The following is a 25032-nucleotide window of genomic DNA, read 5'->3' on the forward strand; positions in this document are numbered from 1 at the left end:
GATTTAAAGAGATACTCAGAAGGTAGAATGAAAGTTGATACTGCAAAGCCTTTTCCCTGTGCTTTGGCATCTTTGTTGTGGTGACGGGTAGGTGTTGAGTACCCCCTTGTCATCACGTATATGGTCCTTAATTTCTTCATCAGCATGGGCAGGCGTTCTACGGTAATACATCTCGCTATATACCTCTTCATAGGGCTAGGTGGATAGACTGGTTTCTCTCCTGAGCGAACAATAGGAAAACACCATTAGGAAACAAGCAAAATGGTCAACCATAGGATGTGAAACTGCTTGATCGTTACTGTTTATGTTCTGCTTTTTGCGATGGTAATCTTAGTACAACATGCCTTGGTGCTTGCGTTGTCACGGTGATGGCGAGGCTGGAATGCTGCTGTGTGGTTTCGGGACGTGGTGTCGTGGTGTTGCCGGGCGCAACGCATTCCATTCCATTCGCAGCAACAACGCTGCACTGGATCAACAACACTCCAATTTACCTCAACCGGTAGAAGCATGTTGACATTGCAACAACAAGAATCATGCTTCTCGCATTTCCTTGTTTACGTCGTTACTCTTTCCTTCAGGCGCTTCGTTGTTGAAACCATCACCACGCTCTTTTCCCCTACGATCTTTGCCAGATGAATTTCGGCGATTGATGAGCCAAATACAAAGAACGAGGTCATAGTACACACCACAAGGAAACATTGGAGCGAGACCAAACATCGATTGCAATAGCGCGCCACGAATAGCAACAACCAGGGCGAAGAATGATCACTGTCGCCGACTGACTTGCCAAGTGTGTTTGCATCTGATTGTCACGAATCCCGCCCGAAGCAAGCAAACGAAGGCAGAAACACAAAACAGCACGGCACGTAAAGCAAGAATAGCAACATATTTCCTGCAGAAACCGAGATACCGGGGGATCGAAATCGGAAACAAGCAAACTGCAGCATCACTGACCACCACAGCCCCGGGCACGATAAGCAAGAGATATCAACATGAGCGCCGCCGCAGCAGGGGCTTCCCTCCCCTTCGGCGCCCTCGTCGCCATCGTCCTCCTCGGCACCTTCACCGTCTCCGCCACTCTCGCCTTCTTCGGCATCTGGCTATCGCGTCGTCGAAGATTAGCAGTAGTAGCCGCGGGCCAGGGCCAGACAAACAAGGAAAGAAGCGGAGGATGTCATGTGTACGACTTGACTGGTGAGACGACTATTGCATCGACGGCGTTGACAGTCCATGTTGGGAATGGTCACGATGCCGTGGATGTTGGAGACTTCTCGCCGAAACGAAGCCCTAGAAAGTTGCAAAAACTTCCATCTGCGGCGTGGACGACGGCGTCGGCTTTGAAGTATAATAGTACTACTTGTTTGTTGCCCAAGGCGAAGGGGAAGGGGATATGGCAAGGGGAGGGTGCTGGTAATGGACTGAGAGGTCGAGAACATGAGATGGATGGAGAGGGAGAAGATGGGGTGCTGTCGGTTTCCATGCTACCTGGAATGTCGTGGATGGACTTGGGCGGAGCGCAAGAGCAAGGTTCACTGCTGCCATTCAGCAGGTTGCGAAAGACTTCTTCCGGCAGTCTTCTTCGCCTGCACAAGACAAAGTTGCTGGGTGTGAGTAGAAAGAAGAGCAGTGCCAATGAGAGGAGGATGGCAAACTCAGCGTGGATTGATGAAGAGGCGATTCATGGTCCGGAAATGAGCGGGATGAGCAACATCCCGGACGAAAACGGGACTAGTAATGATAGTGACAATAACAGCCACCGCAAGTCATGGCTGTTTGGTTGGCGAAAGGGGAAAGGTAGAGATTGGATCCGAGAATCGTGGCCGTTGAAGACGAGGGCGCCCACGGTTCCGAGGCTGGATGACTACCAGGAACTTCCTAGAAGTCAGATGCTGAGCCAGAGCCAGAACCAAAGCCAGCTGAACGACCAAAGAGCAGAGCAGCTGGAGACCGAGACGATGACAGGTCGTCTTGGAATTCCTTCCACTGATAGCGGTCGAAGTGCTGTCAGGTCTGCCTATGGCGCAATGGAGGGAGGAGGAGAAGGGTTATCGGTTTCTCTACTATTACCTGAGCCTCCGCAGCCCGCGATAGTAAGAGGACAAGCCGGAACGGGAGGAGGGTTCGTTGTGCAACACAGACATACCAAGAGCGAGCCCCAGAGGATCTTGAGGGTCACGAACCCCAGCACTCCTACTAGCCTTGCTAGGCCTACTCCCATACCTACAACGCAGTCAACCTCAACGAAGAACAGACAGGTATCAACGGATTCGACACTTTCCGAGATCCTCAGATCCACGGAGAAGAGGCTGCAGAAAGCCAGCACTAGCGGAGTGTCGCGGCGAAACCGAGCGACAATACAAGTGGCATCTGGTCCCCATCGAGGACTGTCTCTGCACGTGGCTGAGAGACTCGAGGAAAGTCGCAGCCCTGGTCTTCGGCGAAGCGATTCTCTCAAGGAAACTCGAGGGACTCGAGTAGAACATCAACTCCCTGTCATCAGTCCATCAAGCAGTGGTCTAGTGGCGCCACTGACACTTGTGCCCAAGTCATCGGGACAGCAGCAGCAGCGGCCAGACTCGCGGGAATCATCGTCCTCGGAGCCAGATAGTCTCCTCGCCGAGCCTGCCTACTCGGAGATGCCGTCGGGACTGACGAGTCCAAGTCGGGTCTCAAGCATAGCCGGTGCTTCGAGCGTTGCCGAGACAGAGATTGAGATGCTCCTCTTGACCGTGGATGTGCCTTCGAACCGCAGTTCCATGACCTCGGCAGCATCTCTTTCCACTATTCACAGCGTGGACGAATCATCTGAAGGGGGCGCAAGAGTTTCAGTAGGGACTAAGACGCCATCCCCAGACCGTGCTGCTATGGTGGCAGGCACCGGAAGACCCACGGTATCCTTACAGACTTCTATGGTTGACAGTGAGCGGTTCGCCTTGCCCGCTCCATTGTCCGCTGTTGATGCGTCTGCGCCCTCTCTACCCTCTGGATCCTCTGCCCGACCCTTCACAAGCTACGGGTGTCCTGTACCCAGACCTCTTTCAACAAGATCCCAGGGCGAAACCGAGAGCAACAGGAGATCGTTCGTACGGAAGTCCATCATAGCACAAGAACCAATTGGCCCTATGCCCTCGATGCCCACTAGGCTATTGCCGTGTCCAGGAGTACCTTCCGGCAAGAACTGTGTGATTGCCCAAACCAGCTGTGGCACATGGCACACCACAATGGCCAATCCCTTTCAGGTACCAGTCAGCCCAACTTCTATTCAAGCATCGACAGACTCTGCGAGTCCGACATCATCCTCGGGTTCCATGGCATCAAGGGAGACTCTCAGAGGGCTTCGCTCTCCGCCCAACAAGAGCACCACATACAACAATACGCTGTTAAACTCCATAGTTCTCCCACCGCCAACACAACACAGATATGTCGATGCCAAGACCGTGGTGGCAGAGATCAAACCACCAGCCAGGTCAGGGATCATTCAAACACCAGAGCGAGAGCGCCGCTGGCCCTCTATAAACGCACATACCGCTGGACACGACAATGATGCATGTCAGCCGCCCTCGCCAACACCGCGCTCGGGCTCGCGCTTGTCCCGGCAACTGTCACTCCAACAACGCAAAGCTAGTGAATCATCGTCCGTATACTCGCAAGACATTGCGGCCAACGAAGCCTTCAGCCCCGCACCGGTACCGACATTCACGGTTCCCACACCATCCAGTCCCACCCGGACATCCCTCCCTCCGTCTCCAACCACGGTGGGACTAGCAGCAGCGCAAGCTCTCAACGCCGCCAACTTCCAGAGGAACTCGATTCTCTTTGCCGGATCCCAGCAGCAGACCCCCTCTTGCCGCACTTCGCGTACGATCAAACCCAATAGAGCGTCGGTACTGGCAGCGCAGCGAGACCTCGACGACGAGGTTGAAGATGATGAGGGTAACAAAGAAAATACAGCAGCTATGACGCCAAAAGCCAGCCCCATAGCCGCCACCATTGCCCAGCTTCGACGCATGAACAGCGTCCTCAGCACCGCCTCCAGCGTAAGCAGCATTAACACCGACGTCCCTGACGGTGGCGGCAATGGCTATCCGAGCAGAAGGAATAGTAGAGTGGGAGTATCATCCAGCCCGACGCAATCGGCACTGAGAGGCGGTGGATTCAACCCCATTCCGAGACGGGATAGCCATCAAAGTTATGGCCATCGGCGAAGTGGGAGCAGGAACTACTTGTTCGCGCTGAGCGGCGGCGCTGGAGCCGTACCGTCGACGCCAACAACACCGAAGGTCGTGAAAAGAACAAGCGGTAGCGGAGGCGGAAGTGGTGGTAGGGTGCGCCCGAATCCATCAGGGCAAATGAACGGGCACTTACGGACCGGTTCGGAATCAGGATCAGGAATAGGAAGGATGGTGTCGATATCTCGATCTGGATCGCCTAAGAGGATAACGTTGACGCCGGGACACCACCGAAGCCTGGGAAGTGATTACGGTGGTAGCAGCGTAATTGGGAGTTCTGGCCTGATCAACGCCAACATTTTGAAGAACAGGTTTCAGTTCGACGACCACGACGATGATGACAATAATAACAACAAAGGCAAAAGAGCCAGTAATGGTAATGGTATTACGAAGAAGCAGAACGGCAGTGACTTTCTAGTGGGCGCAAAGAACGATGAGGGCAAAGAAGAGGAGAGTAAGAGGAAACTTCCCGTTAGATTTACATTGCCAAACTCTTCCACGGCCACTATCGGGTTGACGGCAAATTCTCCCCCGTCATCGCCGTCGCAGAGGTCGAAGCAGGTTCAGACGGGCATGGTGTACGTGACGCCGAAGGGAAAGCGTTGGAGGCAGAGCAATGAGAGTTTGGGGCTTTATGACCGGGATGGCTTTTTGATCAATTCGCATGGTCAGCCTCCTCCTGGGGCAAGCTCGAGCTCGGTGCGCGCTTAGACGGTAACGGGCAATTGGAGATAAGGGTGTGATGAGTAATGGCGTATTCGGGGGATAATTGTTGGTGTCATTGATGGCGGCGTTTCTTTCTTGTTTCTATTTGAGATGGCAATTTATTTGTGCTTGTTTGCCGAACAAAGTTGGCGCGTTTTCTCATTTGTATGGTATTTAAAATTTAGCCAAGCTTATGGCGAATACTTTGACTGATGACAAATTGTTTTGAACCAAGACAAGAATTGAATGAGTACAAAGCTGTCACTGATTGAGTGATGATGGTTCAAGGTGAAGTTGCCAAAGGAGTGAGGTGATGTGAATGTAGAAGCCGTCCTTTCCCTTCTTCTGATTAGCTCCTTGCTCGGCCAGGCAGCTGTCAATCGCATACCGGACAGCCGCCACCAGCTGCAATTGGACAGTTCCCGCCAGTGGTTAGGCTTACACTGTCCACGGAGGTCGAGACCTGAAACAGCCTCAGCTACTGTAGCGCCAACCATTCACAACCTACCCTCAGGTTGAAGCTCTCCAACATATTCTTTCCATTAAGTCACTTAACTTTAATGATCGATAGTCATCATACAATTACCATCTTGCTTTCCCATAGCTCATCAATTTGCTAGATAAGCCACGTCTCGTTGACTTCATCACTACTCACTCGGACCACAACGGCACAAACAACATCATAACCAATATCACCGCTACAAAATAACGATAATGCCCCCCCTCCCTCACCAACACGTCCCCCGTCTCATAACCTACTACCAAACCCACCACACTCCCTCCGGTGACCCCATCTCTGTCCTCCCTTTTCTCCAAAAACCCGGCATCAACCTTACCCACCTGATCCTAGCCGCCATCCACATCAACTCGGACCCGGAAGGCATCACCCTAAACGACCACCCGCCGTCACACGAGCGCTTCACGACATTATGGACCGAGCTCCGCATCCTCCAAGCGTCAGGCATCAAAGTCCTCGGCATGCTCGGCGGCGCAGCCAAGGGTTCCTTTGCGCGCCTTGATGTCCCGGATCCAGACTCTCCCGATAAGACGGCTTTGGAGCGTTTCGAGCGGTATTATCAGCCTCTTAAACGACTGATTAAAGAACGCGGCCTGGACGGCCTAGACCTAGACGTCGAAGAAGAGATGTCTTTGGCGGGAGTGATTCACCTAATCGACCGACTGCGTTCCGACTTTGGGCCGGATTTCCTCATCACCCTAGCGCCCGTAGCGGCCGCCATGTTAAACCCGCGGCACAACTTATCGGGGTTCGACTACGAGGCGCTCGAGGTGATGCGCGGCCAGGAAATAGCGTGGTACAACACGCAGTTCTACTGCGGGTGGGGGGACTGTAGTAATCCGGTCATGTACGAGATGATGGTGATGAAGGGATGGGCATCGGAAAAGATTGTTGTCGGGTTGATCACGAACCCGGAGAATGGCGGGGGGTGGGTGCCTTGGCCGGCGCTGGCGGGCGTCTTGCCGCTGCTGGTGGGCAGACATCCAAGGTTCGGCGGGGTGATGGGGTGGGAGTATTTCAACAGCTTACCTGGGTCAAGGGAGAGGCCGTGGGAGTGGGCGCAGGTCATGACGGCGCTGTTGAGGGGGAGACAGGCGTCGGATGCTGGAGCGCAGTTGTTGGGTGCGTTGGGTGCTCCTTTGCATCTTGATGTTGCGCAGCAGCAGCACCAAGAACAACAACAACAACAACCACAACAACAAGCAAAGCAGTCTCAACCTGAACAAGAGAAGGAAGGAGGGGGGTATGGGCTAGTGGACAAGGACGAAGTGGACACACCCATTGCGGTGCCCAACTCGTTTGATTACCACACTGATGCAGAAGATGAGGATGAGTAGACATGAGACAGACTTACACTACCCTAGACCAAAGCGTTCCATTCCAACAACAACAACAACAATGCCAGCGGGATCATGTGTGAAGGAAACTCTGTTTGATGGCAGCACGGGGTCTGCCGGTAAACGGCGTGTCAATCATACAGAAACCCGTCTTTCAGTAGCCAAGAGTCCCATACAACCCGGACATCAGACATGACTAATAACTTGCGATAACTGGCCGAACCGGTGAACAGGAAATATGTTTATGAAAAGCAAGTCAGATAAGAAGGGGCAAGGGTTCATCCTATCTCGGAATCACGAGGGCTTATTAATGCCCTCTCGACACAACAGGTCAACTCTGCACCGTGCAGAGCAGCCTTCGTTGTTTATTAGCCTGAAGTGGTGGCCTGATGCCGCCGTGACCCGACTTGGACACTGGGGGCAAGTAGTTGACCGACGACGCCCACGAAATGCTCTCAAGATCCCCAACATGTGTCCAGGACCCCGAAGATCGGGCCATGTGCTGTTTTGCACTGTGTGCCCCTACTTTATGCCTTTGGAAGGCTGCTGCCGGAAAGGAGGGCATTCCGGGATGATAATCTCCATTCCGAGTGGCCTTGGCCCACCGATAAGCTCGAGCTGCCAGCTGCCAGTAGTGTAATTCGATGGCCAACTGTCCCCGGCTCAGATTCTGGAGGCTGTGACTGATGAGCCAACCAAGAAAAGGAAATCTAGTAGTTTGGCAGGACCCAGCAACATGCAATGTTCGGAGACATGACGGCGCCAGGATTCAGTCCCCTCAGCTTCTCTTTGCAGTCCAACAAATCATCCGGGGTGTTTGCCAGCGGCCTGGCGCTGTGGAATTCCATTAATCGAATTCCTCTCCTCCTTCATATGTTGAACTTTTTCAGTGAAGTACCGAAAGATTTGACGGCCTTAAAGGGATATACATGTGAATGAGCTGAGGTGGATCAAACCTTATGGCTAAGACCATGTCTTCTTTGCGAGATGCAAATCATGGCAAACCGATGACGAAAAGCATGACATCTTGCTCAGCGTCTCACCCTACCCATACTATGCGTGCGCAGCGGTGCACGTTCCCTCGTGATTTACACTAAGGGATCCCAAGCTGCCAACCCAGATAGATGCCCGATGCCACCCTATGATGAACCACAGACGCGAGTGAACAGGAGTTAACGTCAGGGACGGTAGGAATCATAGTTTGCCGCATCTCTCACGAGTGACGTTGTCCGGTCGACAAGGGGAATACGACACAGACGCAAACACGTCGTACAATGATGCGAGAGTTGAGCCAACGGAGACGACAAAAGACAGCTTTGAGGTCAGCCCATCTTTGGAGGCGTTTGCGATGCTGTCATCGGCGGGACGGGGAGACGGGACCGAGGGGACGTGTACGGACAGCGACGTCAGTCGGTAGGAGCCGAAGGGGAGAAGGGGGGGTACGCAAACTGAAGAGTGAGTGTTGTTGCAGTGGCGAGCAAGCGAGGCCGGACTTATCGCCGTGAGCCGCCCGTCAGCGTCAGCAGCCTGTGTCAGAAGAGGGCTGGGACGTGAAAGAGGCCGTTTGACGTCAAGGCGGGTGCTGTCCCCGGAGGCTATCAATAGAGCCGCGTACTATTCTAAGGGGTCAGTCTGGCGGCAGCGCCAGGTCCCCAAGTTTAGGGGTCCAACATCCCATTACACTACAGGCAGAACAGGGTGACAGACTTTGTTCCCCTGTCGTTCTGTGCCGTTGGCGGCTCCCTGCGCACTCTCGCTCCCTTAATGATGACGGCACGGGTGAGGTTCTAGAATGCCTATGACAGCAGAGGGATCCATGGGAGACGAATCGAGATCATCATCATCATCATTGTCATCATAAAGCGGCTCCTTTGCGGCCTGGCCCTTTGTTCGGAGTTAGTGAAAGGACTAAAAAGGCCATGTGTTTGTGGAAGGCTGAGACGTCGTCAAGCAATGACGACAATGGGCCGCGGAGGCGATTTGTTTACCGTCTGTTTGGTCGCACAAGGACACATCGCGAAGGTGAGGTCGGCTCTGGCGTCACTTGCTGGGTTAAGCTTATCCATGATCGCAAAATGGGCCAATGAGTGCTCAAGGTTCCTGCACCGAGAGCCGGCCAGGGGCTTGCGCTTCTCCTCCGGCAATCCTTCGTTCGAGACCATTCAATGCCCCACTCGGTCCTTTCCTCGCTGGGAACCTGGAGGGCAGAAAGAGTCAAGCCAAGAAGCGTAGATGGAAGTAACCGTGAGGTTCAACTCAGTACAGTATTGCGCAAAAGGAACAATCACCGAGATGGATGAAATGAGATCAAGCAGAGGAGAGAATGGAAAGTGACAGGCAGGTCCTCCTCCAGAATTCCAACTGAATGCGGAAGGGGCAAACAAAGAGTTGCAAAGTCCGGCCAGCTGTCGACAGGGGTATGGCAGGTATCTCTGTGGGGCATGTACAGCAGATGGCCGGTAGGACCGACGCTAGCAGGGGTTTACAAGTGACCGTGGCCTGAGACTGATGTCATTTTACCTTGCCGCATGGGTGGCGCCTTCTGACCTCAACAGCTTTTTGCGAAGTGGAAAAGCTCAGGTCGTCGTCGTTCATGCCTCGCCAACACTGTTTCGCTGTCCACCTCTGCGTGAAAGATGGGAACTGAGTTTGAGTTTTCACCGTAGTACCGCGTAACTTCCACTTGTGGTGCAGTGGTTGTTAGGACAGTCGCGACTCGCTACCATCAGCACATCGTCATTACCGCGAGCTTCTTTCCCGTCGTTTCATTTGTCTCGGAATTGTTTTTGGCTATCCCGTCCGAACTCGGTGAAGCCTTCTGTTCCTACTCTTTTCATGATTGATCCATTTTGAGGCTTCACTTCAACTTCCAGAAGCGACAGGGGCAGGATCAGGATGAAGCCTGTGCAAGTTCAGCAGTGCTATATGCTAACGAACTAAGCTATCCCACTGTGTGATGCCACTTTCCGAGAATAAAGAAACGCAGGGACCTCCGCCCGCCTGAATATGGGAATTTGGAAAAATGCCTAATCTCCAGCAGAGTCAAAATGGCTTCATTCCAATGGTAAAAACGGAAATGCCATACTTTCCCTGGTCGCTGTCCTCGCTTCAGTACCTGGCGCCAGTCATGCCGGCCTGCCAACTTTTTGTCTCATCCTCCTCGAAACCTAGCTCCCCTCCCCACCCCCCTTCAAGCGAAACACCCGTCGCCGACCCATTGGCCGGTGGCCCAGCTTTTCAGCTGCCGCTCTGACTTCCGAACTGCGACAACTACAGCGAGCGAACAGCGCCGAAGAATGGCGGTACTGTGTCAAAATGGCTTCCAAACTAAAGCGAGCTGACAGCCCAAAACTAGCGGTATTGTGTCAAAACGGCTTCTCCTTAACAATGCGTCGCTCAGTTCTGGCCCAGCCGCCAACAGCAGATACTGTATTGATAGGCATCGACTATTGCGGCCAGAAGCCTTTCTCCCTGCATTAGAGAGGGGAAAAGAGGCATTCGAGGAGCACAAGGGTCCGCTTCTTTCTTTGCTCAACCACTGACATCATGGCAAACCGCGAATCCCTTCTCGACTCGGGCACGGGAAATGCGCCGATCTCTGTTTCTGGCCCGCAGTCAGGCCAAAGGACTGTCGCTGCTGTCGTCAGGTTATGAGATGGTAAGCCCCAGATCCTGGGTACGTAGAGAGGTACTGTGCACACGCTCCCACTCACACACACAAACTTCGCCTCCCTCGGTCTCCCGCGTCACGGGCTGCTCCCGGGCCCTTCTTCCGTTCTTCTCCTGCTTCAGTTTTGCCCAGTCCGTCACCGTACCGCACACGGAATCCCTTCATTTCCCCTTCCACTTTCTACACTACGTATATGGCTCCACGGTTCCGAATGAGCTCTGGTGAAACTACCGGCGTGCAAATATCCACCGTGATCTTCCTCGTGCTCTCTTTTCTCTGAGCTAGTGGCCAATAGAATGACTTCATCTACACACATTATCAATCTCCCCAAGACCTCCAATGACCTAGGATCAGCAGGGTCTTGCCCTTTTGGGCGTCACTTAGTTGCTCCAGGAGAAGAACCACTGAACCCGTAGGCGGAATCTCCGCCATACGCTCTCAACGCTCTAGTGTACATGGTAGAAAGCTACCATTTCCACTGACAATAGCACCCATCCTTCTGCGCAACATCTAGGTTGTCCTGACGACCCTGACATCACCTCCTACTATGGGTCATCTTACCGTCTCTCCACTCTGCCGTTGTCGCGCCGAGGACAACGAGGCAGCCCCAAGGCTAACGGCCAACAGACGGTGAGATGGTGAGACTCCGCGCTCGCTCAGCCTCCACAGCCAACAGGTACCTGGCCATGGAAGTGACGGCTTGGGGTACCACGGGGACTCACAACGGCCTGAAGGAGCCATATCGTGTCAGCTACTACACTAGCCAGTTAAGCCTGGAGATTGGTTGGATCAGGGGCGGAGCTTTTTACGCCATCTCGTGCAGCCCGTAGGCCACGGTCCCCCATGTTGACTGTGTTCATCACTGTCGATCACCAATCGAAACAGACAAATCCGTGCAGTTGTGGGTAGCATTGCTAAAACGACGCAATTGTGCTGGATTTGAGGACGACAGTGACACAGAGAGAAAGGTACGGGAATTCTTCTTCCTTAGTCATCGGCTTGTTGGGGGAGTGATGTGTGCGAGTTGACGGCACTGTGGTGGGTTTGCTGTGCACGCCCCTCCCATTGACCCCTTCTTGGCTCTTCTGCCACCCGAGATCCGACGGCCGCGGGCAAAATAACAATGAACCCAAAGAGAGGGAAAAAAAAAGAAGAATGACAAAAAAAAGAGGGGAATGCAGATCACCTCACGGTGACGGAGGAGTCCAAGGAAGAGAGGGATCGCGGGGGAAGAGAATTCTTTCACCCCTCCCCTCCTGGTACTTTGGCACTCTGGTACTCTGGCGCTGCTTCTTTACAGACCCTCACCAGACTCGGGTCTCCATACCCATCTTCTGACCACCCCTTCCGCTTCTTCCACTTTTGTGTGTTCGACCAACCGTTGCCCCCGGCTGCTGGCTCCTTGCCCCCTCTTGATACCCCCCCTACCTTGAGTTTGGTGTGGGCCGCATCAGCGCATCAGTGCAAGCCCATTCCCGCCCCTAGCGTGCTGTGTCGCCTTATGAGATTAGCTTTTTTGGAGCCAAGCCATCTGTTATATAGTTCCCCTCCTCCTTCTTCCCCTAGACCCTTCGTTCATCAGTCTTCTCGACATCTTCATCCAGCTAAGACTTCTCCAACACAATCAACTGTTTCCTAGGTCATCTTTCCTAGCGTCATTCTCCTTACCGTTTAAGCCTTTTTTCGCGTCAAGCTATCCACAACACTTTTCCAAGACATCCATCCGGCAACCAAAAGCTTAGCTGCTCAACGCCAACGCAAAAAAGCACACCACCTTATTTGCCAACAACCACAACAACCACAATAACAAACCCCCAAACAGAAATGTCGGCTGCTGCCCAGAACTCTGCCTACTCCATCACAATGTCTCCTCCTCCCTTCGACCTGGGCTCCTACTCCCGCTCCATGCATCAGCATACCAAGCGCCAGATGGAGGCCGCTTCCCAGACAAACCTGCCCAGATCATCGGGGTCGCCTTCCAACAACCAGAACTCCAACGGCCAGAGCCAATCGAACGCCACACCAAGTCTACCCAACGGCGTCTCGGGTACTACTCGCTCGAGGAACTCCAGCGAGTACAGCTATCAATCGTGAGAGCTGCTCCGAGAGTGTGTAAGGATGGGATGGACTGGTTGATTGAGTACACACACTCCTACTCTTGACTACCACCCAACCCGCGCCCACAATCAGGCCTTGCTTCTTTGGTCATCTGGGGGGAAAAAAAAGGATGACATCAATGCTCCTAGAGAACAACGTCAGAGCGTCTCGCTGCAGTGTATCACTGCATGCCGGAAAAGAGCAAGGTGTGCATGCGACAGGCAGGACACGACGAGGACCGTACATGATGCATGATTTCTCCAACAGGAGTGGAACTCGTCATGTTTCTCGCGGCCTGGTCCATTTGACCCAAAAAATGTTCCATATCGCATGCAACCCTATCAAGGTGTCGGGCTAAGGTGTCGGGTTTCAGTGGTGGTGGTTGTCTACTTCTGATCTTTCGTCATGTAATTCGGGTTATCGATTGAGGGGAGTTTATTCTCCTTTGCATATTGGTGGCTTTGAAGAACTGGCGAGTTTTGTGTTTTTTTACGAATATTCTCTCTTTCTGTTGAACTGGCAAGGCGTTTCGTGGGAGACGGAAAGGTTTTCTTTTTTCTCGTTGTGGGTTCCCAGGGAATATATCTAGAAGGGAAAGCGAAGTTGTTATCATACGGTATACGGAGCTTGTTTCTGGGCCATGAGATTCGGGATCTGGCAGAGGAAACTCTTTTGGGGATTGTACATAATAGTCGTCAGATTTCCCGGAATGATTGATGATTATACCCATTCATGATCTATTCAACGTGTTGTTTTTAGAATGTTTGAAAATCTGTGTTGATCTACGATGCTCTAACTAACGGTGAGTGTGGGTTATCAATTGGCTGTATTGACTAGAAGTAAACTCACTGGGTATCAACATCCATCCATCTACCACGTCGATCATGTTTGCTGCGATGTACACTAGAAGGCTGAAAGAATGGCCATTGCGGACCGCTCCTCGTGGCATTCGACAATCTGCATTCGGCAATCTCCATCATGAGATCCATGATGCCTCTCCACACCCTGACGTACTGATGGTGAAAATTTTCGAACCAAGGTATCTTGACTTCCCGCCCGGTTTGTTTCCTCAGACCAGGGGTTGCTTCTTCTTGATACCAAGCAAGGCCGAGTGGTCCTTCTTTTTCTTGACCTGGCGCTTGAAACTGGGAGGGGGCATGTCGGTCGCAGCGGCTGATGCCGGGTTCGAGGCTGTCACCGCTGTCGCCGTCGCTGCCGTTGACGAAGCAGACGAAGGCCCAACACCAGCACTAGGCGAAGAACCGGACGAGCCCTCCCCATTTGCCGCCGCCCCAGGGATACTCGGCAGACCCAGCACCTCCTCCTCGGCCGGCGTTTCCTCCAGCTTTTGCTGCAACCTCGCAAACTCAAATGCCTTCCTAGCCGCTTCTGCATCCTCCTCCTCCTCTCTCCTCCTCCTCTCCTCCTCCTCGCTCAATCCCCTCCCACCAAGTAGACTCTCAATATCCACCCCACCTTCCCTTTGCGCCTTCTCCAGTCTCGCATTCCGACTCCGAATCTCATCCAACGCATCCGCGACCGCCATCTCCCTTTTGGCGTCAGCCGTCTTTTGCTCCAGTTCCGCCATCGCATTCCTCTCCTCCGCTTGCGCAATCTCCCCATTCTCATCCGCCATCTCCCTCTCGATCCGGTCCAGTCTCTGCTCATCCGTCTCCTCCAGTTCCCCTTCCAACCCGCGGCGCCACGGCTCCGTGTTCCGCTTGGCGCCCTTCTCGACAGCATAGTCCTGGTTTTTGGGGTCGGTCCGGAAGACGATCTCGGCACTACAGCGCGTGCATCGGATGTAGAAGCGGTAGATCTGGATGCCGAGGTAGCGCTCGTCGACGGGAGTTTCCTTGCGCGCGTTGAACTTGCGCCCTTTGTACATGTATTCGCCGCAGGTGGAGCAGCGCAGGGAAAAGGGGGCCATGAGGCGGACGGTTTGGACTTTGGGGCCGGTTTGCTTGGGTTGCCGCGAGCGGCCGACGAGGGAGGGGTCGAAATCCGGGGGGTAGTATTTGGTTAGGACTTTGCGTTCGGACATTTTGAGGGTGGATGGGGGTTGATGATTTGATCAAGGTCGAAAAGGTTGACTGTTTGGTCGCTTTGTCTAACAGGGCAACGAGTGTGAAGCGCTTGTGTTGCAAAGATGTGTAGTGATGATTTTCAGCGTGTTGATTCTGGTGTAATCGCGCGACAGAAGTTTAATGTCGTGAAACTGGTGAAACCGGTGAACTCGACAAAGAGATGTTGTTAAAGGTCTGGAGTTCGGCAAGGGGAAGCGGACAGGTGAGGTTGTGGTTGTTGCTGGGTTCTGTCGGATAAGCAGCAGATCGAGATCATGATTCCCCCAAGAGACTTATCCATCAAGGTGGGCGCGCCACGTGAGGCTGGGGTGCAGGCAAGAACGGGAGCTTGTGCCACCCCCCACTTTCCGCTGTCAGATTTCTAGTTTCATCGGTCACGGTGTTAACGAGCAGACAGGTTGCAAATAGTCGAAGCACAGATACGCTCCCGTCGGTATGGATGTTTGCCATCTTTCTCGCGGGGAAAGAAGAGCTCGATCAGCGCGGAGTACTACTGTGGTATGTTGCATACGGTCGATCAACTGTGTGGCTTTGTTCATCCTTTCTGTCGCTGAACCTGGTGCACGCACCGTGACATCTTGGCGGATCCGAGTCGCGTAACAGTTCAAGTTATGAGCGTACTGTGTAGCAGTTGCGGGTTAGGGTTATCAACGATCATCCGCCTTTTAACCCACTGCGCGCTTGTGAACCTTTTGTGAATATCTCCCGTTAATACAAACCGCAACTTGAACGAGCATCGCTCATTGTTTGCCGACGGTTCGAAGACTCGAACAAGGTCCCGCTGAAAATACTGAAGCATCACTTTCATATTGTCTTCAATATTACTTTCAGCATCTGGCAAAGTTAGTCGGTATTCCAGGTATCCAAAAACACGCCGGTCACACAATCAACACGATCACATAGTTGCCTGACATGAGATAATCCCATCACCACCCACGGCATCAACGCCGATATGAAATCCACCAAACATAAACAATAACACAAATGGCCCAGAGCTGAAACAGAAACACCCCGGTCCAAATGGATGTGTACGACAATAACACCTTTAATGGGAATGACGATTTTCCCCGAAAGATCCTGTCCCAGCTGCTAGGCTCAAATGGTATGGCCTCTCACCTCCGCCAACCTAACCCTCTCATCCCAATCCTCAGCTAACCACAACCCCCTTTTATCGAAACAGGCCCCGTCCACGCAGTAACCTACTCTGCCTCACCAGGGACTTACATTCTCACCGGATCTGCCGACCGGTCCATCCGTCTCTACAACCCCATCCCAGCCTCCCCCTCGTCTTCAACCACCACCACCACCACCTTATCAACCTCCTTCATCACAAAACCTTCCCAGGCCCCCTCAACCACACCCCCACAAGGCCGCCTGATCCAAACCTACACCTCCCACGGCTACGAAGTCCTCTCCCTCTCCGTTTCCTCCTCCAACGCCACCTTTGCGTCCTCAGGCGGCGACCGCGCCGTCTTCCTCTGGGACGTTTCGACAGCCACCACCATCCGCCGCTTTTCCAACCAGGGCCACACCACGGGGCGCATCAACTCGGTCATTTTCGCTGGCGTCGATGATTCCTTGCTGATTTCGGGAGGCCACGACACGACGGTGCGGATATGGGATGTGCGCTCGCAGAGTTCAAGTAGACCCGTGCAGGTGCTGGGGGACGCCAAGGATGGGATTACGAGTCTTGCTGTTTCTCCCGGAGGAGCGGAGGTACTGGCGGGGAGTGTGGATGGACGGGTGAGGACGTATGATGTGCGGATGGGACGGTTGGTGACGGACGTTTTCCCGGGAGCGGTGACGAGCCTGTGTCTGGCGAGAGATGGGAAGACGGTTCTAGTGGGGAGTTTGGATAGTAAGATCCGGTTGATGGACAGGAGCAATGGGCAGTGTTTGAGGACGTATGGCGGCGATGGAAATGCGAACGGGGACGCAGCTGGGGGGTGGACGAATAAGGAGATTAGGGTGCAGAGCGTGCTGGGAGGCGGGGAGAGATGGGTTGTTGCTGGTGATGAGAATGGAGCGGAGAACTCGAACGGAGAGGGACGAGTGTGGGCTTGGGATCTCTTGACCGGCAAGCTTGTGGCTAAGCTTGGGGTTCCGTGGGGGCCGGGTGGTGGGAAGGTTGTGGTGGGAAGGGATGGGAAGGAAAAGGAGAGGAAGAATGTGGTCAGTTGTGTTGCGTGGAAGGACGGTGGGTTTGGGAACCAGTTTTGTGTCGGCGGTACATCGGGGGTTGTGACAGTGTATGGAGAAGCGTGATCATCAGTGCTAGTCTTGAATGCATCGAAGAAAATGGATCGATATCTGAGAGCTCGTACAGCCGTTTACCTATGTTTTTACTTGATGCAAAATTCCATACCGATCTAGTTTAGGGGAAGGACCAGGGCACAGTGTACGTCACGTATCATACAATGCGGGTACGAATTGGTTCCTCTATTCCGATCAAAAATTCAACAAGAGTAAGCCGTTCCGCATCTTCTAACAGTTTGAACCCTCATACTACTCTAAACAGACGTATCCGCAGCGTCTTCGGTGGCATAGAACCGCCCTGAGAATCCAAGAACACACCCCGTAACCGCCCATTTTGATCATGTGTCGTGCATCAGGAATTCGTCATAAATTAGTATGTACAAGCATCATTAGATGGCTGGATACCGCCAGCGTCAGACAAGTTCCTTCGTCAGTTCCATAAGCGTATGTATCCCGAAAGCATGTCATATGCAACACCGCAAGGCTACGTAGCCGGGTATGATACAGTAGCGCGGCCTAGAGACTTTTCGTTGTCGAAAACTCAGCCAGCGCCAACGCTCCATTACTGTTTCGTGTTTAATTTGTTTTTTTTCGATGTGTGTGTCGTTCGGGTTTCGTCCACCAGCTTAGCCCATGCCGACGTACTTGAACCAGTTGGGTCTGCAGTCTTCCCTGTTGAGCCAGGCCTCGCCATCGGTGAAACGGCCGGTAACACAGCCCTTGCACTTGGGGGAGTTGGGACAGTTGAAGAAGGGAATGTGCTGATAGCCAATATCGCGGAACCTAAAAAGGGATGGTCAGCATAAGTGGTTTAGGCAAATTTTCTGTCGACACTCACCAATGAATCTTGCTAGAGTCTTCGAAGAGACCCAGGGCAATACTGTGAACAGGTGCGTCACCCCAACGCTCGTAGAAAAAGCCACCGGCACGGTCCAAGTGGTTGAAATAATCCTCGTACGCCTTGCTGCGCCAGAAGTTCATATCGCCAATCTCAAAGTTGCTCCAAAAGTGGCATGTCGAATAACCGTTGGCATCCTTTGTGTGGTCGGGACGGCGGGTCTTGTCCGTCAGCCAATTCATGGCGCTGTTCTCGTGCACATACTCGGGGTGCTCGGCCAAGAACTTTTCGGTTTCGGGCCACAGAGTAGTGATGGAAGCCGGGGCGTCGTACAGGTTGATGGTGAAGCCGTACGTCTTGTTGTTATCGTGCATGTAGCGGAAAACGTCATAGTCGACATCGCAAAAGAAGTGAACGTTGGGCTCGACGCGCCAGTAGTACTGCGTGTTGGCCAGGGCCGGGTGCTTGTAGAACATGCCGCTGTTCCACCGGCACATCTGGTGGTACGAGATTTTGTCGGCATACTGAATCTTCTTTTCTTCGAGGATCTTGACCGACTCGTGGTACAGGTCCTGGTTAATCCATGATGGCATTTCCCAGTGCTCCTTGGGAATAAGTTCTGTAACCGTCATAGTGAAATCAGCCCGTCTGCTCTACGTATCATGCCGTGTGGGTGGCTACACCGCCTTACATACCGTATCTGACCTCGGCCTTCGTTACCGCGCGCGTTCTCTTCTTGAACTCTTCGGAAAAGGGCACGTCGTTGAAAAAGGTCCAGGGGTAGTTGAACTTGTGGTTCCATGTCCGCTCGAGGTCGCGCATCGCCTGCAGCATGCCTTCCAGCTCCTCGTTTCGCACCAGCGCCAGCAGAGTGGCATTGATTCTGGCCGAGTTCTTTGCGCCCGGCGCATAGTCTTCGGAAGCGCGTATGAGCTTCCCTTCGGGTTCTCCCGTAGCTGTGCGACGCGCAAGAGCAGATTAGCATCGAACAGCAATGCGACGGCGGACAAAACAAAAGCGCCACATCCACTTACGGTCCAGGTTGGGATCTCGCTCAAAGGACAAGTATTTGTCTTTGGTCATGGCGGTTCCCGATGGCGACAGAAGCTGCCATATGAAGAAACACCAGACGAGCGCAGCCGCCAGGGCCAGGGCTCGTACTGGGCGAGCAATCGCCATTGTGATAGGAGGTTAGGAGACTGGAGAAGTCCAAGTGTCCAACCGGGATGGTTCGAGGTGTCACGGCCACGGGGTTGACTACTTCATCTATCAAACGGTGATATACCTAGGTTGATGGTGGGATCGCAGCGCGGGGCTCGGCGACGTGCCGACTCTTGTACTGCGATGGCCAAGCTCGGGGGTGGGTCGAGTGGTGATGGCCTGAAAAAGGGGAAGACAGGAACAAGGCAGAATTCAGGAAGGTCGAAAAAGATGGAGATGCCAGCGCCGATGTTAGGTGTGTTTGCTTGTCAGGCGCAGATGGGCACAGATACAGCTGCAGGCAGGAAAGGCGGAAAAGGGGATCACTAAAAGTTACAGCGGGCGGGCAGCGAGGTCCCACGCTGGTGGCTCCCCACTGCCCGCCCGCCGCCACTATCAGCGCAGTCCCTATCGGTGCGTCCAGACGACCGGGATTCGCGTGTCTGAGGCTGATAGCGCTGCCCCTGTCGCATTGGACGGACGGGTGCTTGTTTGCCTTGGCACCACTTCAAAGGCTCAAACAATTGTTTTGGTTCGAATAGGGGTTCATTGAAACTCTTGACCACGGCCACACTCTGATTTGATACCACCCGATTGGCGACGTGGTTGAGTTGGGTGTGGCTTGTTGCTGTACCTTTGGACGGGAAGTGGTCTTGCCTGCCTGGGCTTGTCGTCGTGGTGACCGGCAGGCTATCAGGTGAAAACGAAGGGATGTGGCTGGTCCGTGCGCCTGCCTGCTGTTGTTCGGTGCTGCCCGCTGGAACATGGCCGCTGCAGTGCATCAGGTGCGTGCCCGTGAGGTCTTGTCCCTGTGGTTGAGACGGCCAGTCTATGCCCGTTGAGAACCTCGACAACATTCACCTGACTTTTTGCAATTCCATTTCTTCCATTCAACGAAAGCTTCTTCCTCTCAGCTGCTTCACAAAAAAGATGGTCCTGCTTGAGACGTCCAATGTTCTCATTGAGTGAATTGACATTTGATTGGACTTACCTTTATAATAGGAACTAGTGCATTACCACCTGTTCCCAACTTCACACACTGCTAATTCCCTAGCAAGAGCAGCTCGTTCGGTAAACCCAACCTGGACGTCAAGCGATGCTAGTGGATCAAGTCGCGTCTAACACTGCTTGCGACGAAACACCAGTTTGAGCCGGGCAGTAGACTTTCACTTCTCGTGTTTACTCACTCCATTCTCAGGATGCTCAGTCACTGCAAGGCGGTAGCATGTCATACCTTTCAGAGCTCGCGGCGTTGACCGACGAGCTTATTGATGCCGTTGCCGCCGTCCCAAAGGTCTGTTATTTTCAATCCCCCTTTTCCGGCCATGGCCTGCCTTGACTGACATTGCCATCAGACCCAAAAACGAAAACTCCAGTCTCTGAGGGAATCAACAGTACAAAGTCTGCTGAACCAGAACTTTCTTAGGACGAACCAGTTCGAGGTGCAGAACCGCCTGGCTGGGCTTGTGGAACGCTTCCGCATCATCAATCGAGAACCCCTTGGAGACGCCCTTGAGCAACGACTGGATGCACTCAAGCCGCACGTCAACGACTTCACCCCTGAAGTATTGCACTTTCTCCTGGAGCTGTCCGACAAGCCTGCACAAAAGTCCAGGCTGAGCGATCTTGAGCGCCTGAAAGAACCAGAGAAGGATGCCGTACCCAAACTGACTTGGCGACAGATTGCCAAGGAAGATGGCTGGCATCAAGAGCGCGCTCTGTGGAAAATTCTTGACCATGCTCCGAGTTCAGACGAAGAAGACTATTACGAACGCGAGCATGTGGCTTCCGATGTTTCCATTGCATCTCCAAGCACAGCTTCCTCAGTTCCAGACGATGCCCCACGCACAGCACAGGACTTGGCCATCAAGCTCTCAGGCGGTGAAGAGTTGCTGAGACGGATCCTAGACAGCCAGGACTGGAGAAATGCTACCCATGATTTTGACCCCGATGGGCGACAGAAGAAGACGCCCATCACAAGTCTCCAACTTCTCCGCGAAGTTGTATTTATGCTCCGCGGCCTGCCAACCTCTCTTTTTGATTTGGCATGTAAGCCTGTTCCCGACTACGTGCTGGAGGAAGTTTCGTGGCAGACGTACGATGCTCTGGTGAACACCTTTTCCGAATGTGGCCGAAAGCTCGCCCCGCTGCGCATTTACGCTAGCAAAAAGGAAAAAGAAGAACCACTTCTCCAGGTGTTCCAGGACTCACTTCAAAAGGCTCTTCAGTCATTCGACCAAGAGTTGACTGCTATTCAAGGGCGGTTTGTTACCATTCACAAGGACGTGATTGTCAGCCTAGTGGCCATGTTGGCAGAACTAGGGCCGTCATTAGCCCCCTTATATGTCCTTTCCGGTATCGTACAGCAAGTCCATCGGGAACGCAATACTAAGGCATTTCGTTACCTTGAATTGCTTTATGACGCAGTCGGAATGGCACAAATGGAAGGTAGCCTTGACACATATAAGCTTCTGGGGACCATCTTCCTTGATTGCTTTCAAGTGTACCTGAAACCTATCCGATTCTGGATGGAAGAAGGGGAACTCCTCGCCGGAGATCGGACCTTTTTCATCGGCAAGTCATCTGCGAGGCCCCAGTTGCACCAAATATGGGAACAGCAGTTTCACCAACTCGTCAGCTCGGAAGGAGTCTTGAATGCCCCACGGTTCCTGAGTCCTGCTGTTGATCGAATAGTCCGGGCTGGAAAAAGCATTGTGGTCTTGAAACATCTCAAGCGATATTCCCCTGTAGCAGACCGGATGAAAGCAGAGGAACCACCCATGGAATTTGCTGCCGTCTGCTCAGATGGCACTAGCTTTGCGCCATTCTCGGAGCTCTTTGGCAATGCCTTTAACAAGTGGATTCAAAGCAAATACCACTCAGCATCCATCACGTTGCTTGATATCCTGTTCGACTCATACGGGCTATCGCGGGCATTCGACGCTCTCCGATGTCTCTACTTGATGTCCGACGGCGCCACCTCGGATGCCTTTGCTTCGACCATCTTCAGACAACTGGATAACTTCAGTACGAGTTGGAACGACAAGTTCACACTGACCGAAATTGCTCAGGAGGCATTTTCACAGTGCGTGGCCGGGCATCGCTTGTCCGCCGATATCGAGCAACGGTATATCGCCAACAGCCCAGCCGCTTCCCGGGCCTCAGTCCGCAACACCCTCCCAGCTATCCGCCTCATTTACCACTTACCATGGCCTATCCAGATGATCATCAGTCCGGCCGAGGTCAAAGGGTATCAAACAATGTTTGTCTTCCTGCTCCAAACTCGCAGAGCCATATACCTTCTCAAGCACCCGCTCTTGGGAACCACCACCACGCCAGCCCGCCACCAATCCACCTACTACCTTCTTCGAACCAAGCTCCTCTGGTTCTGCAACACCATGATGAGCTACCTCACCACGCTCGTCTTTGCGCCCAACATCAACAAAATGGACGAAGCCTTACAACATGCGCTGGACGTTGACGACGTCGGCGAGGTGCACTCCAAGTTTCTCGATCGGATCCTCAGCGAATCCTGCCAAGGGAAGCGACTTCGTCCCATCCGCGACTGCATCCTGGACATATACGACCTGGCCATCAAGCTGGAAGACAGCCACCAGGCGGAGATAGCCAGGCTGGAAGAGGAGCAGCAGGAGATTTCGAGGCTGTCGACATTCTCGGCTTCGCAGCAGCAGCAACAGCACAAGCGAAAGACTAGAGCGGGGAGGACGGCCTCGTTGTATAGCAAGACAGGTTTAGGGGTGGGAATTGATGGGGAGGATGACGGTGATGATGATGAAGGTGAAAACGCTGCTTGTGCTATAAGGGAGGAGAAGTGGAAGAGGAGTATTATGGAGGACGCCCTTGCAAGGGGCAACAATAAGTCAACTGCTGCGGTCATGAAAGAGATGCACAGCGACTTTGAGCGGCATCTCAGGTTTGTCGCGAACGGACTGAGAGGTGTGGCGAGGGGGAGCAGGGAGGATGCGGCGGCGAAGTGGGACTTGCTGGCGGAGATGCTTGAGGGGGGGATCAAAGAGGCGAGACATGTTTTCTGAATAGGAAAACAAGTACCCGGGGGTTGCTTTATGGAGCTGGAATGTCATCAGTAGTTGTATGGAGTTGTTAATGCTATTTAGAGCGGTGCTGCGTATCTTCATTGTATCATGTTCATAATCATCGTATTAGATCCTGCTGACATTCGTAGCAAGTCCGTTCATTGAGTTATCCAAGATAGTAAACCTCGTCATCACTCAAACCCTCTGCCTCCCCCCAGAAAGCTATTAGGCCCATTGCGACAAGCGATTAACGCAAGCAAGAACCGCCAAATGGCCTTTCCAATCCAGCCAGCAAGAAGAACAGCAGCATGATGGACTACGGGGGTGATATGATTCTATCTTGCCATGGACTGGAGCATCGCGCGAGGTCGTTTGACACCATCACCCTCAACACAAGCCAGCATCACTCATGACTCCAAACCCAGTAATAAAAGGCATACCATGGCACAACGGTTTCCATTCAACTCAACCACTCCCTCAAATAGCTCAAGAGCACCCATCCAAGCTGCTCGACTCTTTCACAGCAACGGCGAGAACTTCCATTCGCTTCAACTCATATCTGCTCCATCAACAATGCATATATATGCATATGCACACCATGCATACCTACCTCTCTCTACCTTTACCTTTACCTTGCTCTGCCTACCGTAGTAACTCGCCAAATTGGTAAACTTCTAGACTAACCCTCTTCGAGCGCCCGGCAGTAAGCACAGGCAGCGGCATACTTCTGTACCTATGTCCGCTCAGGAAGGTAGTGAAAACTCCTGCATTTTATAAAGCACAGGCTCGGACTTGGGCGCTGCAGATCTACCTGTGATATGACCCTAACCCCCTCTTTTTCCAGTCTGGCAAGTTTCTTCGGTCTATTGGTAACATAGGTACCATGGGGTCTTGCAAATCCCGACGGTATCACGCCGTCCGCAGCACTCAATGAGGTTAGATGTACACTACATAGGTAGGTAGGTATGCTTGTGCCACTCACCAGCAGCGAATAGACGGAAGAAGTTCTATGCGTTCCATGCAATAGAAGGCAATGAATGCATTCGAAGGATTTCGGGCATGGGCAGCATACAAGCTTTCCAGTCTATTAGATATGTACCTAAGTAGGTAGGTACCGTACTTACTATTCTCGCATTGCATCCATCCATCCATCCATGCAGCCTCTTCCATTGTCCGACCTTGTGAGTGAGCCCATTCGCAATGCCTCTTACGTTCTATTATCATCATTATCCTTTATGACCCCAACCCCCCGGAAAGTAAAACCTTCCGTGCTGCTTCTAGAAGGTCAGCCGCTGTCGAGTTGCGGCGTAGTAGATGCATGTCAGATTGTCAGATTGTCGGGGCGTTACATACACTGTATCATTGCGTGCGAGGATGACGGAAGCACGGCAGAAACAAAACTAAAGGATAACTAAGGGGATAAGTAATAACGGAATGATTTTTGTACTTGCATCATGTATGTAGGTGCAGCGATGATGCCTCCCTCCCACATTGGGGTACCGACCGGTAGGTATGGGGATGGTGGGCGGGCCACGGGGAGGGAAGAAGGGCAGTGGAAGGGAAATGGAAGAAGGAAAAAGCAATGAAAAATGGAAGGAAAGAAGGAAGGAAGAAAGGAAGGCTCGGAAATGTGGGGGATGGCGTGCAATGCGATACCTCTACTTACGGTCCCGGGTCGGCTTTAGGTCCGCAATGTGGAAGTGGGAAGTGATTTCACGTGTGATGGCGGTTGTGATCTTGGCTTTTCGGTCTGCATGTTGTATCTCTTCATACCGACAGGTACATTCCATTGTTAGACGTTGATCATTAATCAATGCCATGGGTTGTTTACAAGGATGAACACATGCCTGCCTTCTGATTTTAGAACAGGAAGTGATGATGATTCACGAGGAAAGTCCAGATGACAACCTACCTAAGGTAGTCAAGCACTTTCTCAAACTCCGTGCCTTGCCACTTGCTGCCACTGCATATCCAAATAAGTCTAAGTATGTGAAGGAACAGACTAGCCATCCGTCAAGTGGTTGCTGCTGATGCCACCGAA

General features: G+C 52.9%; 8 protein-coding genes across 8 annotated transcripts; 6 read left to right on the top strand and 2 right to left on the bottom strand.

Annotated features, from left to right (window-relative positions):
• Positions 1–992: 992 nt before the first annotated feature.
• NEUTE1DRAFT_35156 (uncharacterized protein) lies at positions 993–4940 on the top strand (the record flags this gene model as incomplete). Its single annotated transcript, XM_009848790.1, has 2 exons — positions 993–3466; positions 3626–4940. 2 exons carry the CDS (start codon positions 993–995, stop codon positions 4938–4940), a joined length of 3789 nt encoding a protein of 1262 aa, XP_009847092.1.
• A 708-nt stretch (positions 4941–5648) lies between these two features.
• On the top strand, positions 5649–6981 carry NEUTE1DRAFT_57363 (uncharacterized protein; the record flags this gene model as incomplete). The annotated part of the gene is made up of 1 exon (XM_009848981.1): positions 5649–6981. The coding sequence occupies one exon, from the start codon at positions 5649–5651 to the stop codon at positions 6786–6788; it is 1140 nt and encodes a 379-aa protein (XP_009847283.1).
• A 276-nt stretch (positions 6982–7257) lies between these two features.
• Positions 7258–8875, top strand: NEUTE1DRAFT_97848 (uncharacterized protein; the record flags this gene model as incomplete). Its single annotated transcript, XM_009849616.1, has 3 exons — positions 7258–7302; positions 8089–8179; positions 8652–8875. 3 exons carry the CDS (start codon positions 7258–7260, stop codon positions 8873–8875), a joined length of 360 nt encoding a protein of 119 aa, XP_009847918.1.
• Positions 8876–12052: 3177 nt separating this feature from the next.
• On the top strand, positions 12053–13285 carry NEUTE1DRAFT_115835 (uncharacterized protein; the record flags this gene model as incomplete). Its single annotated transcript, XM_009849617.1, has 1 exon — positions 12053–13285. One exon carries the CDS (start codon positions 12283–12285, stop codon positions 12550–12552), a length of 270 nt encoding a protein of 89 aa, XP_009847919.1.
• Positions 13286–13366: 81 nt separating this feature from the next.
• On the bottom strand, positions 13367–14599 carry NEUTE1DRAFT_57368 (uncharacterized protein; the record flags this gene model as incomplete). Its single annotated transcript, XM_009848982.1, has 2 exons — positions 13367–14263; positions 14330–14599. The coding sequence occupies 2 exons, from the start codon at positions 14597–14599 to the stop codon at positions 13625–13627; spliced, it is 909 nt and encodes a 302-aa protein (XP_009847284.1).
• A 1063-nt stretch (positions 14600–15662) lies between these two features.
• NEUTE1DRAFT_144067 (uncharacterized protein) lies at positions 15663–16958 on the top strand (the record flags this gene model as incomplete). The annotated part of the gene is made up of 2 exons (XM_009849618.1): positions 15663–15744; positions 15823–16958. 2 exons carry the CDS (start codon positions 15663–15665, stop codon positions 16905–16907), a joined length of 1167 nt encoding a protein of 388 aa, XP_009847920.1.
• Positions 16959–17062: 104 nt separating this feature from the next.
• NEUTE1DRAFT_57376 (uncharacterized protein) lies at positions 17063–19145 on the bottom strand (the record flags this gene model as incomplete). Its single annotated transcript, XM_009848983.1, has 4 exons — positions 17063–17681; positions 17737–18355; positions 18432–18692; positions 18771–19145. The coding sequence occupies 4 exons, from the start codon at positions 18913–18915 to the stop codon at positions 17525–17527; spliced, it is 1182 nt and encodes a 393-aa protein (XP_009847285.1).
• A 555-nt stretch (positions 19146–19700) lies between these two features.
• Positions 19701–23176, top strand: NEUTE1DRAFT_127512 (uncharacterized protein; the record flags this gene model as incomplete). Its single annotated transcript, XM_009849619.1, has 4 exons — positions 19701–19721; positions 19939–20007; positions 20135–20230; positions 20292–23176. The coding sequence occupies 4 exons, from the start codon at positions 19701–19703 to the stop codon at positions 22989–22991; spliced, it is 2886 nt and encodes a 961-aa protein (XP_009847921.1).
• Positions 23177–25032: the final 1856 nt, after the last annotated feature.

Source organism: Neurospora tetrasperma (genome assembly GCF_000213175.1).
Source record: "Neurospora tetrasperma FGSC 2508 unplaced genomic scaffold NEUTE1scaffold_1, whole genome shotgun sequence".
Taxonomy (NCBI): domain Eukaryota; kingdom Fungi; phylum Ascomycota; class Sordariomycetes; order Sordariales; family Sordariaceae; genus Neurospora; species Neurospora tetrasperma.